The sequence below is a fragment of the Corvus cornix genome, chromosome 12 (assembly GCF_000738735.6).
Source record: "Corvus cornix cornix isolate S_Up_H32 chromosome 12, ASM73873v5, whole genome shotgun sequence".
In the NCBI taxonomy this organism is placed as follows: Eukaryota; Metazoa; Chordata; class Aves; order Passeriformes; family Corvidae; genus Corvus; species Corvus cornix.
Window position 1 is genome coordinate 18,953,414 of NC_046342.1, and position 16,775 is coordinate 18,970,188.

At 46.0% G+C, this 16,775-nt stretch overlaps 1 protein-coding gene across 4 annotated transcripts in view; it reads left to right on the forward strand.

The window, feature by feature from the left end:
* CNTN4 (contactin 4) overlaps positions 1 to 16,775 on the forward strand; it is a 271,038-nt gene that overhangs the window by 176,187 nt on the left and 78,076 nt on the right. For all 4 annotated transcript variants that reach the window (XM_039558958.1, XM_039558957.1, XM_010390268.4 and 1 more), the window contains one exon: positions 13,073 to 13,168. In XM_039558958.1, coding sequence (XP_039414892.1) covers positions 13,073 to 13,168 — 96 coding nt within the window. The remainder of the gene's footprint in view (positions 1 to 13,072; positions 13,169 to 16,775) is intronic.

Consider the following 16,775-nt stretch of genomic DNA (forward strand, 5'->3'; position numbering starts at 1 on the left):
CCAGAATTAGCTGAATTAGGACATGCAGAGTGATTTAAGTTTACTACAAAGGCTCTGCCTCTAAGAAACAATAAAAATGGATTTTTGAAGCTTCACCCTTCATCTGAGCAATCCCTTATTTTCCATCTTCATCGTGTGTTGTGTGGTTTTCGTTTTGTCTCATTTTTGTTTCTGCTGGTTCTTCTGAGGCTGATGGCTGGGGTTTGAGGGGTTTTTTCCCTCTCCTTTTAAGAGTTAAATTGTGAAGCTTGGGGCATCAGGAATGTGTGTTGTTCTTCAAGGGCTGTATTATTCTTCTGTAGCCTTTTCAGGGAAGATTAAACTGTGGTTGAGCCATTCAGCCTCCTGTGGAGGGCAGACAGGGTCAGCAATTTCATCCTTGAAATATGTATTTAGGTTACAAACTCATTATGATAAAAGTGCTAATATTTCCCCCGAATACTTGCTTTTTGATATGTCATTTTCATTTCAGATTTGTCCTTTTCTTCATTTTTCTTCCTCCCTTTTTCCCCTTTCTCTTTTCCCTTTCTTTCTTATTTTTTTCCATGCTAGTTGTCTCTGAAATTGAACATATTTTCACCGAGTGAGGAATCTGCTGTGCCACAGTAACAGAATATGGATTAATGATACCCTAAGCCCTGTGCTTGTAGCAACACAAGCTTTCAGAAAATAAAAAAGCTTTAAACTCTTGAGTATGGATCTAATAATGGCTTTTCCACAAAGATCTATGAAAACACAGCTGAACTAGATTAAATGATGTACTTTTTCTTTTAGGGGCTGGGGTTTAGCTTGGCAGTTTTATTCACTGTGCTGTGGTTTCTGTTGGGAAATAACCCTGGAATCAATCAGGAGCTCTGGCTGGGGAGCGGCGCGGCTCTGACGCGGCACTTTGGGGGTGAGCCCACCCCTTCAGACATGGGATTAAAGTTGTTTGCTGTGGCCCAGCTCCTGCTTCCGCTCAGGATGGAGATAAAGCTCCCATTGATTTTTAGTGGCACCAGAGCTGGCCCACACCCCTCCCAAAGTGATGAATTTGCAGCTTGTTCCGCCGGCTCAGCTCCCGTCCCTTTGGCAGGACAGGAAGGATGAGCTTCCAGGGTGTCCTTGCCAAATCAGTCCTACTGACCATGGAATAATGTACGGAATGGAACCTCTCACAGGTGCTGGAAGTTGTTTAGTCACCCTCTAAAATTCCCTGGAAGGAGGTTGTGGCAAGGTGGGGGTCGGTCTCTTCTTTGAGGGAACAAGTGACAGAACAAGAGGAAACGGCCTCAAGTTGTGCCCGGGAAGGAGATCAGGAAAAGTGTCTTCACTGAAGCATGGTTAAGCATTGGAAAAGGCTGCCCAGGGCAATGGTGGAGTCACCATCCCTGGAATTGCTCGGACAGCGAGTAGATGTGGCACTTTGTGATCTGGTTTGGTGGCCCTGGTGTTTGCTCAAAGGTTGGATTTGATTTTGGGGGTCATTTCCAACCTTGATGTCTCTGATTTATACCCACACCTCCACAGTCATTAATCACCAAGGAAAGTTCTCTAAATCATCCTTGGAGAAGCTCGTCAGCTTGTTCTGCCCAGCCCTTGCAGCCCTTCTCCAGGATGTGCATTTGGAGATCTGTGTGTTCACATTCAGTTTCATTTGGTGGCTTCTGGTGCTGCTGATCTTCCACGCTGTCCCAAACTGGCAGCACTGGTGGAAGTGGGTTCAGAGGAAATGGGACAGTGCAAGGTTTCCCTTCTGTTTGTAATTCTCTGCTAAGTGATGTCCAAGCTTTTTTTGATCACAGTGGGATGAGCGAGGCAGGACAATTCCTGCTGATTTGTGAGCACTTATAGGGGAGCATCTCTAATTAGAGATAACTTTGAATTTCTTTTACCTTGCTGAGGCTGCACTCTGTGTTTTACTGCCAAAGCTTTGAAACCAGGCATTTTTGCACATCTCCAGGAGCACTGCAGGGAGTCAGCCTGGACACCCCAGTGCCCTCCACCCCAGGAGCCTCCAGGCTGTGTCTGCTCCATCACCACCTCCACCAGCAGCAGCTGAATGATCCCGATGATGGGACCAAGCCTCTCCCAACAGATAACGCCCCTCTTCTCCCATGGAGCCATCCCCTAGGCTCATAGATGAAATATTCTCTCCCTGCTGTGATGACTCAATTTGGCCCTAAACTCCTCAGCAGGATTTGCAGTTTAACCTGAAAATTCACAAAGATGTGGCTAGCTGCAGGATGCTGGTTTGGAAATAAACCCTCTGGGAGTGGGTGAGGAGCTGTGCAGGAGCCATTGCCTGTCTCCTCAGCACCACTGTTTGTCACATGCTGCTGATTTACAAATGGGTATCCAAAGAGGAAAATCAAGTTTGAATCAGTGCTGGTTTTCAGTCATATCATTGTTTTGACCCCTGTTGTTACAAAAACTGCCTGAAAGCAATGTCTGTGAAACTGTTAGAGAAATGTTAGAGAAAGCTGTTAGAGAAATGGGATCTGCTTTTCAGGGTTTTTTTTTGTTGTGGGAGCCCATGAGGGGAGGATGGCTGATGTCTTTCCCTCTGCTCTGTGCTCAGAGGCCTCTCTGAAATCACCTTTCCAACCCGTGGACATTTTCCAGGAAGGAGTTTCCTTTAAATCTCAAACTTAAACCTCCATGCTAATGCTGTGGATGTTTTCTTCAGTTTCTGCAGGCCAAAATGATATTGAGATGTCCAAGGGGCTGAGGGACCAATTTTAGAACAGAATTAGGCCCCAGGAGAGTGGGGGATAAGAGGTGTGAGGTGTCCTGTGAGGATGCTGGAGCAGGGGTGGAGCATCACTGTGCTGCCTCAGGAGGTTAAAAGGAAGGGGAAAGGTCTCCTTGTTCTCTTCCTCTTCCTCCTCCTCCTCCTCCTCCTCCTCCTCCTCATGCAGGTGGCCCGAGACAGGTGAAATTTTCTTTGTGGAATTGAGCCTGAACTGTTTCAATGTGTCCTCGGTGCCTGAGGGACAGGGTTGGAGGTTGGCTGCCTTCTACCCCCTAACAAGGGGAGCATCCTCCACCTCGCCTTTTGTACCTTTCCCTTTGGATTATTCATGAGGGGTGATCCTTGTGGGCCCCTTCCTGCTCAGGATATTCTGATTCAATCATAGAAACCCTTAACTTTCTTCTTTGTTACCGTGAACATCCTCTGAAGCGAAGGGAATCACACAGCTGTTTCTAAAAACTGGTCCCCACACACATTTTATTGAAAGAATTCATTTTATAAAAGGGTTTTTTTTTTTCCAAAATAATTGTTAAACATGAATTAGCAGCTAGGACCCAGCACTGCACAGAGCAAAGAGTGGCAGAAAATCCAGTAATAATGTGGTTGCAGTGAGAATACTTTGGGGCTTTGACCTACCATCTCAAAATAATTTCATTGTGGTGGTAGAAAGAGAAAATTACTCCCAACATCCTACTGGAAAGGGTTTTTTTCAATATTCCCATTGCTGGGGTGTTTCCTGTTATATCTTTTACACGAGTAAATCCCATAATTTTCACTGTTAGTTGCTAAGAAACGCATTGTAATGGCTGCTCAAAGTCTTTACGGGTGAACCCTCATTGCCCTCGAGTGCATTCATTTTATCTTTTGGAGATTAATTGGCAAGGAAGTCACTCTTTCAAGAACAATTCATAATGAAAACACTGGGGGGGGGCAGCTCTGCTGAATTCCAAACAAACCAACCAACGATCCCAGGGATTGATCCGTGCGTTCAGCACACAAATGGAAGCATTTCCACAGGGATATCTAAAGTCTGAGGGTTGATGGGAGCTGATGTGTTTTAAACCTTCTGGAAATACAGGAGCAGAGGGTTTGGGCTGGAAATACAGGAGCCAGAGGGTTTGGGCTGGTTTTTCAGGAGGCAGCTGGGATTGGTGTGCCTGGCTCTGCTCGTCCTCCTTGGGAGGTTTATTTCTCCAAGGTTTTACCTCTGAGGAGCAGAAGCCCAGCCCTGCACATTTTCCTGGCTCCTCCCTCATTCTGGAGCTTTCCTGTGGAGGAAAAGATCCCTGTGGAGTACAGGGGGTGGGAATTTTCAGCATTCTGGGTGGGATCTGCTCACCTGCACTAAGATGAGGAAGCGCCCACGCCTGCCCACATTCCCCACTGCAGGAATGCATCCCTGTCCTCCAAGGCTGCTTTGCACCCCAGTATTGAAATATCCCACTCAGCTGTCTCTTGCCCAGATACCCCTTCTGTTTTTTCAGAACCTGGACTTCAAATCCCCGGCTTTTCCCACAGTTTCATTCCCTTTTTCCTGGCATTTTCATCAGCGCGCTGCCTCCCACACACGGTCACAATTCAGAGATGACACTCCCAGCCAGCCACTGCGGCTTGCACCACAAATCTGCTTTAAATCATTAAATTGTCTCAGTTTTTCTTACATCTTCAGAAATCCACTATCTTAACATGACCCAGTTTCCCCTGCATCCCCCAGAATCTCGCTCCTTTTCCCACTGAAGCCTTGCCGAGCCTCTGTGCATCCAGGCCAGGCAGAGGGGTTTGTTGTGGTGCCCAGGGGTGGCTCTGTGGCAGCAACACAAAACTCTGCAAATCAGCATCATTTTTGAGCCAGAATGTCCAGTTCTGCCCGCTGCAGAGACCCCATTTTCCCAGGTTTCCCCAATCCCACTGGGATGTGCCATCCCTGTTTTGCTCCGTGCCCTGTGACACCCCTGAAGCTGTCAGGTTGTGAGAGCAGGGCGCAGCCTGTTTGGGGCATCCCCAGTTCTGCAGAGACACAAACATTTAAACTGTGTGGTTTCCTGCCAAGTGTCAAATCCTTGATTCCTCCTCCAGTGCCTTTCCAAGAAAAAATGCCATTTATCTCCATCACAGCCCTGCTGGTCTTACCCAAAATCAGCTCTTCCACCTGGCAGTCCCCCCAGGACTGGGGTTGGGGTGATCTTAACTCAGGAATGAGCACATTTATTTGCATTTTTCCATATGTTCCCACGTCCCAGTGTTTCTCCTTTGCTGAAATCCTGACTGAGCCATGCACAGGGCAGCCATCAGTGTTAGAGACCCAGCTCCCAACCTCTGCTCCTTCTCCACAGTCTCTGATGGGTGGAAAACTAGGCTAAGCCTCATGTAAGCTCCTCTTTTTTCACTCTCCTTTCCCTTTTTTTTTTGATGAATAGGACCAACAGGGAGTTTGCAGCAGAGGATAGATCTATAACCTACTTTACTTTCATCTGGGATAGAAGGACCCTGAACTGAGAGCAGAAATGGAGGATTTTTACCTGCTTTGTTTCCCCCCCAGGGTTATAAATAAGCTGAATACATTATTACTTAAAGCAGCGGAAGTAATTAGTGCACCTTGTCCTAAAGCTGAGAGTCTCCTAAGGCTGCAGTGTTGTTTGGGAAGTTATTTTGGTTTCTGTCTGGGAAGAGCTCAGGAGAGGGCAGGGGGTGTTGCATGGGGAGGTGTTGGAGCCTGCTGAGGATCACAGGTCACTCACAGCACCACATGTCCTCTTCTGCTTAAGAAATTCAGGGAAAAGCAAGACACAGGTTTGACATTTTTTTCCCCATCTCTCTCCTTATTTATTCATTTTGCCTTTAATATGTAAAATAAGTTATATTCAAAATGCAGATTTTTTTTTTTTTTAATATCTGGGGCTGAATTTTTAAAAACGAAGTGATGGTGTAGGTGGTTTTTTTAAAAATGAACACACAAACATCTTGCAAAAAGTGATTGTAGAGTAGTAAACATCTGCAGAGCTGTAGGGTTATGTTTTCATGGTGTATCCTGATCACTTTTGCTGTTTTGTGTGGCCAGTGGATGGAGAACAGGACAAGAAACCAGGAGGTTGTGTTATTTGCTCAGTTATTAGGATGCTTCTTGTGACACCTCCCCCCCGTGTGATGCCTCTAAACCTCCTGAATGAAATAAAGCGCTTTACCTAGCTGAAGAAATAATTATAATCCTTGGATGAGCCTTACTTAGTGATTCTAAATCAATGCAAATCAGTATTTTCTCTAAATGTGTGGAAATAGCACTTCCAGGACCCCCAGCCAAGCACAGACTTGGCAAAGGCCAGAGGTGGATCCTGCAAGAAAATTTCTGTTCCTGTTGATGGGATGCAAGGCCAGTGCAGAACAACTTTATCCCAGTGGCTGCTTTATCTTTATTTTGTTTTTTCTTTCCTATTTTCCCTCTGGAAAGCAAAGCCAGGAGTCAGCGTTGGCATGTGGAGGATGGAAGAGCCTTAAATGTGTTTGTGGGAAGTTGGCCCGTGTTGGTTTCCCTGTCTGCAGCGGACATGACTGGCATTTCATTGCTCATTAGGCATCAGAGAGGAACAGAGTGGAAAAATATCAGCACTCTGAGGTGCTGCTGAGCACCAAAATGTGCATTAACGTTGGGAGGCTGAGCCACCAGACACCCTCTGAGGACTGGGATCTCTGAGGGGTGGGCTTTGTTTGGGTTTTTATCAAGTAAAGGGAAATTTCCCTTTGAAACTTCCTGCTGAGTGAGCTTGGGTCATGTCATCCAGAGCAGCTGGGGCTGCCCCTGGATCCCTGGCAGTGCCCAAGGCCAGGCTGGACACTGGGGCTTGGAGCAGTCTGGGACAGTGGGAGGTGTCCCTGCCCATGGGACTGGATGGGCTTTGATGAATTCTATGACTCAGTGATTGTGTTTTACATTATTTTGGGTGTGGATTTGCACTCCTGTCACTGCCCAGAGTGGGAAGGTGCAGCAGAGCCTGCAGGGAGCACTGAGGCACCTTCGATGCTCAGACATGGCCTGAGGGAGGGCTGTGCCCACCTCCTGTGCCTGTGGAATTCTGCTCTCTGCCCACTGCAGAGTCGTCTGTGCTGCAGGAAACTGCAAACAGAGCTTTTATTTTTTTAGTCTAGGAAAAGATAAAAAACTTCTGAGAGTGAAAAAACCCTGTTCGAGTTAACTCAGGGGGAAATGTCTGCCCAGATTTTCTAGATTAAAGTAGTAAAATTTTCAGAGTCCTCAGCACTTTGTCTCAAGCAGAGGAGCTGCTTCAAAATAAATGTTTGAAATATTTCCTGCAGAAAGAAGGCAAACAGGCAGTTTTTATGAAATGGAACATGAAGACAAGGAGGATTTTTTTTTTTTTTTTCATAATATCATAGGGAAGAGTGGTTTGATTTTGGAAAAGAAAAATGGGTGCCTTGCAGGAATTTCTAAGAACTCCTGTTTCCCTGTAAGATCGGTGGTGTGAAGGAAGGCAGATAAGCACTGGGGCTGCCTTGCAGCCCGTTTGAGAGTAAGGATCAAATCCCAGAGAGGTGGAATTTTAGCCATGTGGGTTCAGAAATCAGCCTGTCTTTAACAGATGGTGGTCAGAAAGACTTGGGAAAATTAAAACAGTCTCAACATGAGAATCCAGATAGAGACATCCAAGTCCAAGGTGTTAGAGAGATTCGAGATGTGAGTGGTAAAGTTGCCCAGGCAGTGCCTTGTTAGTGCTCACAGTAATAAAGTCCATGGAAAAAAAAAATTTCCTGCAGGGATAGGGGTGGGGGAAATGACAAGACATTTACCTCTAAAACTTCTTTTTCCCTCCTTTTCTCCTTGGTGAAGTAGAAATCCCAGTGAAATTTCTGCTCTAAAGGTCAAATTAGAAAGCTTTCATGCCCAGACTTGTAAACTATTTCTCAAATCAGTGACTCTCAAATTTATTCATTAGAACACCAGCTCTTAAACTAAAATTCTATTAAGCTCTGTATCGAAGGGGTTTTATTCCAGCCCGCACAGCTCTCTGTGCAGTCCTGACACACCAGCAAGGACACAGCCTGAAGAACTTCATCTCTGTGTATGGGTGCAAGGGCTGACATCAAGGCCAGCTTGGAAATCAGGTGCAGTTTGGTAGAGACAGTCTTTGGGGGTGGTGGGGCCACAGATACCAGCAGGCCAATCCTGTCTCTTGTGGGTGCCAGTTAAGAGCTTTCAGCCTTCCTTCCTGGGAGTTCTTCCAACCAGTGTCCTCTCACGTCTGAAATGGGTTGAGGTGCACTGGGATCTCCTCTCCAAGACTGGTTTTGTGGGCCAAACTCCCACAGTTTGTAGTCAGCAGCCAGTGGAGTGGGGTTGTCCCGTGGGCAGCCACGCCGATGCCTTCCCTGCCCGCCTGGCTGTGAGCTTTGCCCAGGACATGAACGGGGGATCTGTGGTGTGTGGAGAGTTGTGCAAACAGGATGAGAACAGCTCGGGAGAGGGCATCCCAATATCCCTTAGCAGGAGGTTCTTTGTTCCGTCTGAACCAGGAGGACTCGGCCACTCCTTCTGTCAGTTTTTTTGTTGATGTCATTGCCAGCCTGATCAGATTCCCTTGGGATGAGTCATGTGCTCTTTCATAAAGGGAATAATCTCTTTGGCTTCAATTCGAGGACTGGACATGACCTTAAAGATCACCCTAAATTATAGATTGCGGGGATTATCTTAAACTGATAGAAGGGGTTTGAGAAGGCAAAGCCCACTAAGATCTGCAAATCTCTTTAAGTCGTGCTCAAAAATTGGCTTTGGGTGTCTTGGCTGTGTCTGGTCACCCAAGGGGATTGGGCATTTCACACAGAAAAAGAAATTACACCTTACCTGTATCATTATCTCCTATTGAATGGGTGCTCTAAGGTTCATTTTATATTAGTAAAGGTGGTGTTTTGTCCACTCCAGAATACCCAAAATTGCCAGTGAACATGTGCCAGCTTTCTAAAATATCTGTTCCTAAATGATCAGATTCATTTTTAACCATTCAATTTTCCTGTGTTCAAAGCACAGCCAAGTCTCCAGGGGGAAATACCAACCACAACCCCCCATAAAATACAAACTGGCTAAAAGAACCCCTCAAGTGCTGATCCCACGGATTTGTTGCTCATCTAAGTGAAGTATGAGTGTCCTAACCAAAGACTTACTTTTAGTACAGCTGGAATGACACTAAGGCAGTGCTAATTCCCAGTAATTCCCAGTTGGATGCACAGATGTGTGGATATCACCCACCCTTCTCCCTCCCTGTGCTGCTCCTGGGCAAAAACTCTGTGTTCCTTCTGTCGAGGTTCATTGGATATCTCACCCTGGAGGAATAATGATCTGTAGGGATGCAGGCCCTGTGCTTTGCAGGCTCCTTGCTGTTATCACCAACTCAGTTGAGTGATGTCACTGGTGTGTTATCAAATTTGCTTTACAGAAGTCTCTAGAGGAAGACTTTTAAGTAAAATCCAGTAACATTTTTATTTTTCCAAGCCTATTAGCCATGTTTTTCTTTGGCAATTAAAACCCAGTGATGCATAAAGCAGTGATTGATGTGTGTACATTTTTGTTGGAATATAGCAGAAGCAGAAATAGTTCCATGCCAGTTGAACAGGAAGAATAGGTGAAAATAGCTGTGGCTCTGCTTTTCTAATCATTAGGAAAAAACCCTGAACTGTAATGACAAAGGGCTCACTAATGGTGAGTTTTTGACAGCGTGTCATTCAAGGCATTGCACAGCAGAGCTGCCTCCCACACGATACAGTCACAGAAATTGGCTTTCTAAAGGACATGCAGACACCTGCCACCACCAGTCTGCATCATTGACTCTTCATCTCATTTCCTATAATATTTTTTGGGTGGTTTTTAATAGCTCTTGCACGGAGGGGTCTCTCCTAATTGCAGAACCAGTAATTGCAGAGTATTTTGTGTTCTAAAAATAGGCACGTGTGGAAAAAATAAAAGCAAAGCACGGAAAGCCTCCTCGGGCAAACAAAGCCAGCAAGACAGAGCTCAGCTTTCACAAAAAAGTAGGGATCCCTGTCACGTCCCCAGTGCCCTGAGACTGGCAGGCTCCTGAGGGAAGTCTTGGCGTTCCCTTCGAGGTTTCCAGGGCATGCTGAGTTCAGGAATTCTGTTATTTCCATTATTTCTGTTATTGTTGCAGCCAGTAATGGGAACCAAGGGGGACTGTGTAGCTGCTCTGCTGGGGTAGAAGTCTCACCACTGGGACAATCAGTGGAGCTGTAACTGAGAAGGGATGTAAATACAGAAGTCTGAGGCCACATCTTACACAGACTGGCATCTTACACTGTCCCCCCCAGCAGGAGCTGATGTGTCCTTGTTTGTTTGCCCATCCTTTGACGCCATCTGGGAAATGTTTCTTTAAAACTTTGATTTCCGTGCTTGCCTAGGAGTCACTTAGAAAAAGAATTACCACATTTCATAAAGCACAAACCCAAGCAGGTCCTGAGAAAAGGCTGCAGTCCTTTTGTTTTGCTTATAATGGAATCTTCTTTGCTATAAAGACTGATTTTTGTAGGCAAAATTTGGGGAAATTTTTCATTACTCTGGACAACTTGGGTAATTGTTACTGTGCAAAGCCATATGGGTTTGATTAAAGTTTCGAAATGCCAATTACTGAGACAAACTACTCAGTCCTGAGGGGCTTTGGATCATTTTAGAGTGCTTAAGCTTTTATTAAAGCCCATCAGAGGTTTTGGAAGGAGGTCATTCCATACAGAAATACCCTGCCCAAAGTGAGAAGCTGGTGGGCTGACAGCTGCTGCCGGCACCTCCTGGGCTTTTGAGCGTTTTTGGGGGAGTAGGGATCTGTGTCAGACTGGCATCACTTCCCAGTACCTGCCCAAGTTCTGGCACTGAACACTAAGGCAGCGTTTTAATGGAGGCTACAGAAAAATCTCATTATGCCAGAAAAGCCATTCAAGTCCCCATTAAGGGGTGGGTGTTGGTGTGTGCATTGCACTCCAGTGCATTTCAGAAGCAGATGTCAGGCTTCTGTGCAAATATTAGCTAATTAAGCCTCTTCTGAGAGACACAGTTGAAGTACTTGTCCTTAGAGAGGTGCAAACTTTGTCACCAAGAGCTGAAGTGACTTTCCCAAAGTCATGCGGCAGCTTTTAAATACATCCAGCTGAAATTAAATACTACATGCACCTTTCTGCTTCTGTGGGTCCGTTCAGCTTGGTTTAGAACTGATACTGTCCAGAAAGTGTTTAAAAGGCACCTTAACTCATTCGTTAAGTAAGGTGTGAGTAGCTGCTACTCGCAATAACCTGTTTGCATTCCTGTTACACTGCTGTATTGTCCTCTTGAAATCATTACTAATTGCTAACTACTAATCCTTCTCTAATGCTGGGGTTACTGGAGCTTACAGAATATTTTTCTGTGTTCATTGGAGTCCTTGGTTTGGTGTTGTGACAATAGTTGGCAGGACACTGATCGACAGAATTGCAAGCGTTATTATTTTCTTCCTCAGTTTTTCCTTTTAATCTGATGGGTTTGTGGGTTTATTTGTTGGTTTGGGGGTTTTTTATTGGCAAATAAAACCAAAAATCCTCCTCTGCTACCCAGGGTTTTTTAGGTTTGAGGACAAAGTGAAGTGGAGCTTGATGGTGTTGTCAGGGCAGACACCCAGAGCTGAACCACCCACTCTGCAGTTGCAAGGCTGCAAGGTGGGGTCTAAATGAAGCTTCTCACTAAAAAAATCTTCTCGATATTATTGTTCATTCCTGTTTAGGTGTTGCAAAAAGAAATCTGTGGGCTTCAGACAGCACGGGCACAATCAGCCTGATGGCTTTGATGAGGCTTTAGCCTTTCTTATAATTATCTTAATCTCGTTATTTCACTCAGAGCCCGATTTGAAGCACTTGCATGAGGCTTTTCCGAGCTCACTCCCAAGGCCTGATGGTTTGCAGCACAAGCAGTGGTGATGAATGCTCTGCTTTATTTGCTGCCTCCAGTTGGTTTTGACCATTCTTGCAGCATTTCCTAGATGTTCATCCAAGCAGAGGCTGCTTTTCCTGGTAGCAATCCTTTTCTTGTCAATATTGATGTAAAAAATAGCACATATATTCCTGCAGGCATTATTTGGGCTTTAGGCTATTACTCCTCCTGCAGCTGTCCTCAGAGAGGATGGCATCCAGCCTTGTGCCCGTGTGCAGTCAAAATGTATAAAAATCTGTGCACTGGCAGGTGGCCAGAGGAATGTAACAGTGGTTTTCTGTAAAATTAAAAAAAAAAAACAAACCTGTAAATTTTATAGAATTGAGGAATGAAAAGATTCTATCTCTCTAATTGATAATTTCTTTTTCTGTTTTCCTTTTGTCCTAAGACAGAAAAGAAAGAAAGGCCAAAAAAGATTTCTCTCCTAGAAAGGGAGATGAAGCAGTGACAATTACTAATTTTATTTATTTATTTTTTAAGTATGTGTGCAGAAACCATTTTTAAGAGGGGATAAAAATCAAGGCTCAGTTTTCCATCCCTGTAACCTTATAATGATGTTCCTACCAGTTCCTGCTGATAAATATTTATCACCTCTGTGTTTTCCCAACTGCACTGACAACAGGTTTGTAATTGCCAAACCAAGGCTCAGCTACGCTGGAAACAAGGAAAAAAAAAAAGAAAGTTGAAATGCAGGAGATTGTTAAAGATCAGAGGCTGCCAAAGTGATTCCATGTCTTGGTGCTCCCACAAAGCAGCTGCTGGTGACAATCCTGGTGTCACTGCTCAGCTCAGAGTCACCTCCTCACTTCATTGCGAGTCTCTTGAATTCAGTGTGCAAGGAGAGCAGAGGGAGTTGTATTTTTGCAGTGCATGGGCCCTGAGGAGAGGAAAAAAGAGAGGTGGAAGGAGGAATTTGATTTAATTAAAGCGCTCTGTGGCTTTACATGCAGCTGGTACAAGGGACTTCCTTGTGGGAAAGGAAGGCTCTCCACACATGGGCCGGGAGGGCATCAGCAGCGAGGCTCCTGCAGGGAAACAGGCTGGGGTGGGATGTAATTGGTTATTTAAGGCAGCAGTTCTTCCTAAATTCATACAACAAAACTCCCCCAGCATTACAGGTGCAGGAATTTTCTCCGGGTGTGTCTGCTGCTGTGGGTAAATCAGCACCTTCTCACCTTTCCCAGCCTGGGGAAGCATTTCCTGATCCTTTTGTTGATGCTCCTCAGCCTCCTGCTGCCTCATGTTTTACCCAGATCCCACCAGCCCACCCTCCAAGCTGATGTTTGCTTTATTTTGTCATTTTCCTCTTGTTCTTCTCATAAGGAGAAGCCTCTGATCACCCTTTAACCGAGTTCTTTCTCTCCTGGCAGACCTTGAGAACTTCAAGACCAGAACGAGGAGCACGGTGTCCGTCCGCCAGGGCCAGGGCATGGTGCTGCTCTGTGGGCCCCCACCCCACTCTGGAGGTAAAGAGCTTTCCTTCTCTCAACTTCAGTGTTTGGCAACAAATTGTGAGGTTTCCGTTCTCGAGGAAGAGAATTCCCAGAATTTTCAGGAAGTCTGAAGCAGTCACCTGCAAGGAGAGGGCTGTGCCAGGGCCAGCCTGACTGTGGGGGTCATGCTGGGTGACTGGGGAAGCTCCAGTTGGGGGTAAATTCAGAGAAAAAGCATTTTACTATGTCTGAGTATAAACTTCAGAGGTGAACTGATGGAAGCTAAAGCAGTGTGTTCATATACCAAAGACATGGCCAGGGTCATGTGCAGCCTGTCTGCTTTGTGGCCCGGGTGTGTCTTCTGCTAAAAAGTTGCGGATTGCTGACAGAGCCACTTTTGTGCATCATCTTTTTATTACTATTTATTTTTTTCAAACACTATTGGCACTTTTTTTTGTCTCCTGGGTACTCAGGATGTGTCCAGATCACACAAGGTGCCATTGGCTTCAAAGAGGGTGGCACAAATGTTTAGGAAATGCCAAAGACTTCTTTCAGTTTAGCACAAACTTATTTTAAACGTGCCAGTTTGTGGCTTCCTGAGCGTGCGTGTTGCACTGGTGTGTTTAAATTGTGTCCGAGAGGGAGTGGTTCTGGCAGAATTCCTGCTGGATGCCCTGGCTGTGCCCGACAAGCCCCATGTGTGTGTCCCTCCCCACCAGGACCCACAACCAGCCGCTGCAGCTGGCTCCTCCGTCAGGGCGCTGCTTGCTCTGTCAAAACATCGGAACATCTTCCTCTGATCCGTGTCCCTTTTAAAGGAATTTGCAGTCCTGCTTTGAAATCTGTCTGGCCTCATCAGCTGGATGGAAATTGCCCGGTGGACCATGTGCTGTTAGGCTGAGCTTATTGCTCAGATAGGAGGAGACAGGGGCTTGAGGAGCTCCTGGGCTCACGTCTGACCAGCTGACAGAGCTGCCCATGGACTTTGTCCCACTGGGGCCCTCCCATTTCTCCAAGGCAGGAGGCTCCCAGAGGGACACAGGGATTGCAGGAATTGTGCACATTTGTCTCCTCAGCACAGCCCTGCTCTGCAGTGGCTGAGAGGTTCCTGTTTTGCCATAAGAAATCCTTGCAGGGTGAGCACCATGTGTGGAGATGGGGCAGCTGGTGGGGGCAGTGAGCAGAGAGAAGGCAATGGTTGTTCAGGTGCTCCAGGAGGAAGGTTTGGTCTGGGTTTATTTACTGGTGGTACAAAAAACTGCATTCCCAGAAGGTGCTGGTGTTATTTCCAGCATGGGTTCAGTAAGAGGGACAGAGCCTTGTGTGCTGATGGGGAAGTGAGAACATTCCTGGTGCCCGGAGGGTAACGATTTCCCTCAGTCATTTGGGTGATGGGAGATGACTTCCCCTATGACCACCATCCATCACCTGCTCTGTTGCAGCCTGAAAATTCTCTTAATTGTAGCCAGAGCCACAGCTGGTCTAACCTGACACTATCACAGCTCTGTAACCGAGCTGGGCTGGCGTTACTGAGCTTGTTGGTTGCTGGCTTGCACAGAAAGTATTCACAGGCAACTCAAAACAGGTTAATTCAGACCACTTGTTCTGCAGGAATTCATCTGCTCTGTGGCAACATTTTCTTTTACTTTTCCTTCCTCCCAAAGTTAGAAATAAGATGAGTTTTAAAAGTCACAACTGCAAATTGATGTTTCTTGGTAATCGTTGTGTTTCCATAAGCCAACTGCGCATGTCCCGCTGTGATCGAAGCTCTTGGCTCTGTAGCAGCCACTGCACGGTCCCAGAGCCTTCTCCTGCTCAGCCCTGGGCAGAGGGAGGTTCAGGAGGAATATCAGGTGTCAGTGGGAAGCTGCTGCTCATCGGAAGCCGCCGTGTTCCGTGGGCAGCCCCGTCCCCAGGGCCCCGGCAGTGTTGGCAAAGCAGAGCTGTAGAGATCAGCTCCTTCCAGTCCCCCAGTGTAACATTGCAAGTGTTTAACGTTGAGGTGCGACAGGAAAAAACTGTTCAGCTTAGCAGTGAAAAATAATCCAGCTCATGGAAAGTGCGAGTGGCATTAAGAGGAGAAAATGCAATTACTTATTTTAGAATCTGATTAGGGCAGCGAACCCAACTTCATCATCTTTGCAAAAAGTGCCTGATGTCATTAATGACCAGTGCTGAAATACAGGGCTAACTGTGGGAAAAAATGCACTTTCATATTATTTCATTTTTACTTTAGCTTTGTATTTCATTGAAAATGAAATCTGAAAAAATATAATTTAAAAAAGCAAAACTATTCAATCTGAGAATTGCTGTTGCTCTGGTGATGAGGGTATTCACTGGAATAGCAGAAGCCTGAAAAAAACCATCCTGGCCAGGTGTGGAGATTTGGGAAAAGAAAAATAGTAAATTAGAAGGGAATTATTTCCTGTCAGCCATTGTCCCTGGTTGTCTTGGGCTTAAAAATTGTGGCTTTATTAAAAAGATGCTGATCGGCGTCCAGACCATTAACCTTTCAGCTGTAGTTCACTCCGATACTTTGCCACTTGGAAATGTCCATTTTTGAGGAGCTGTCAGCTAAAAGCAAAGTTATGTTGGCCTACACACATTGGTTTTTGAGGCTTTCTTTTTATTTTTTCTTCTAAATGATGCCCAATAAAGAGCTTCCTACTGTTCAAACATTACAGGAAATTCATCCTGAAAATGAGTCCAAATGATGAACAAGTCTTTTCAGCATCAACAAATGGGCTGTGTACAGCTCGCACAGAACAATCTGGGCATTGCCATGCATTGTCCCCATTTTTGGTTTGAAATGAGCTGGAAATGCAGCACATGGATCTCAGCTCCCCCCCAGACCCCAAATGGAAATGGAATGCGTGTGCGGCGCGGCAGCGGCGGCGGGGAGCCGCTGTTTGTCAGGTCACTGCCTTGTGCTGGCACATTTTGTTAAGCAGCATAATGATGTGATGGCCTCCTCTGATGAAGTGCATGCTGAGTGCTGGAGATTTGGAAAATAAACGTTCATCTGCAGCTCGGGAAGTGAATGGGCTGGAAAGAGGAGTGAATGCAAATCAAACATTTGCTTCTGTCGCGTTTTCTGCGCTTGAAGCAGCACATTCCCAAACCCCCGAGGCCAGTCCTGCCGTATGGATGACCCCTTTGTCTGTTAGAAGTTCCAGTTCTTTTCCCTTCCTTTTTTTTTTTTTTTTGCCTTCTCCATTTGTTCCTAACAGACTGGTAGAAACCTGCCTGGGTTGTTAGGATTTTTCTGAGATAATTACCCTGCGTGTGAAGGGTGTTCCCTCATTATTTCTGCAGCTTGTTTAATCAAAAGCCCAACGATGGTCATGTGTCAACCATTCCACCCTGATACTCCCCAGAAGAAATCATTCAGGAGTAAACATTGCTCTGGGAACATGGCACTGGGGCCTGTGTAGCAGCACGAGGAGCAGCTGTAGGTGTTTGAGTGGACAAGAGGAAACAGTCAAAAATCCTAAAAGTCTGTGTGTAGCTCAAATGTGGCTTTGGTGTTGGTGCAGAACACCAGGGGCCTCATCACGGCCACTGCAGGAACTGGGCACTCCCCAGTGATGGAGCCACAGAAATGGGTTTGGACATGGGAGGGACATCAAAGAGTTTCTGT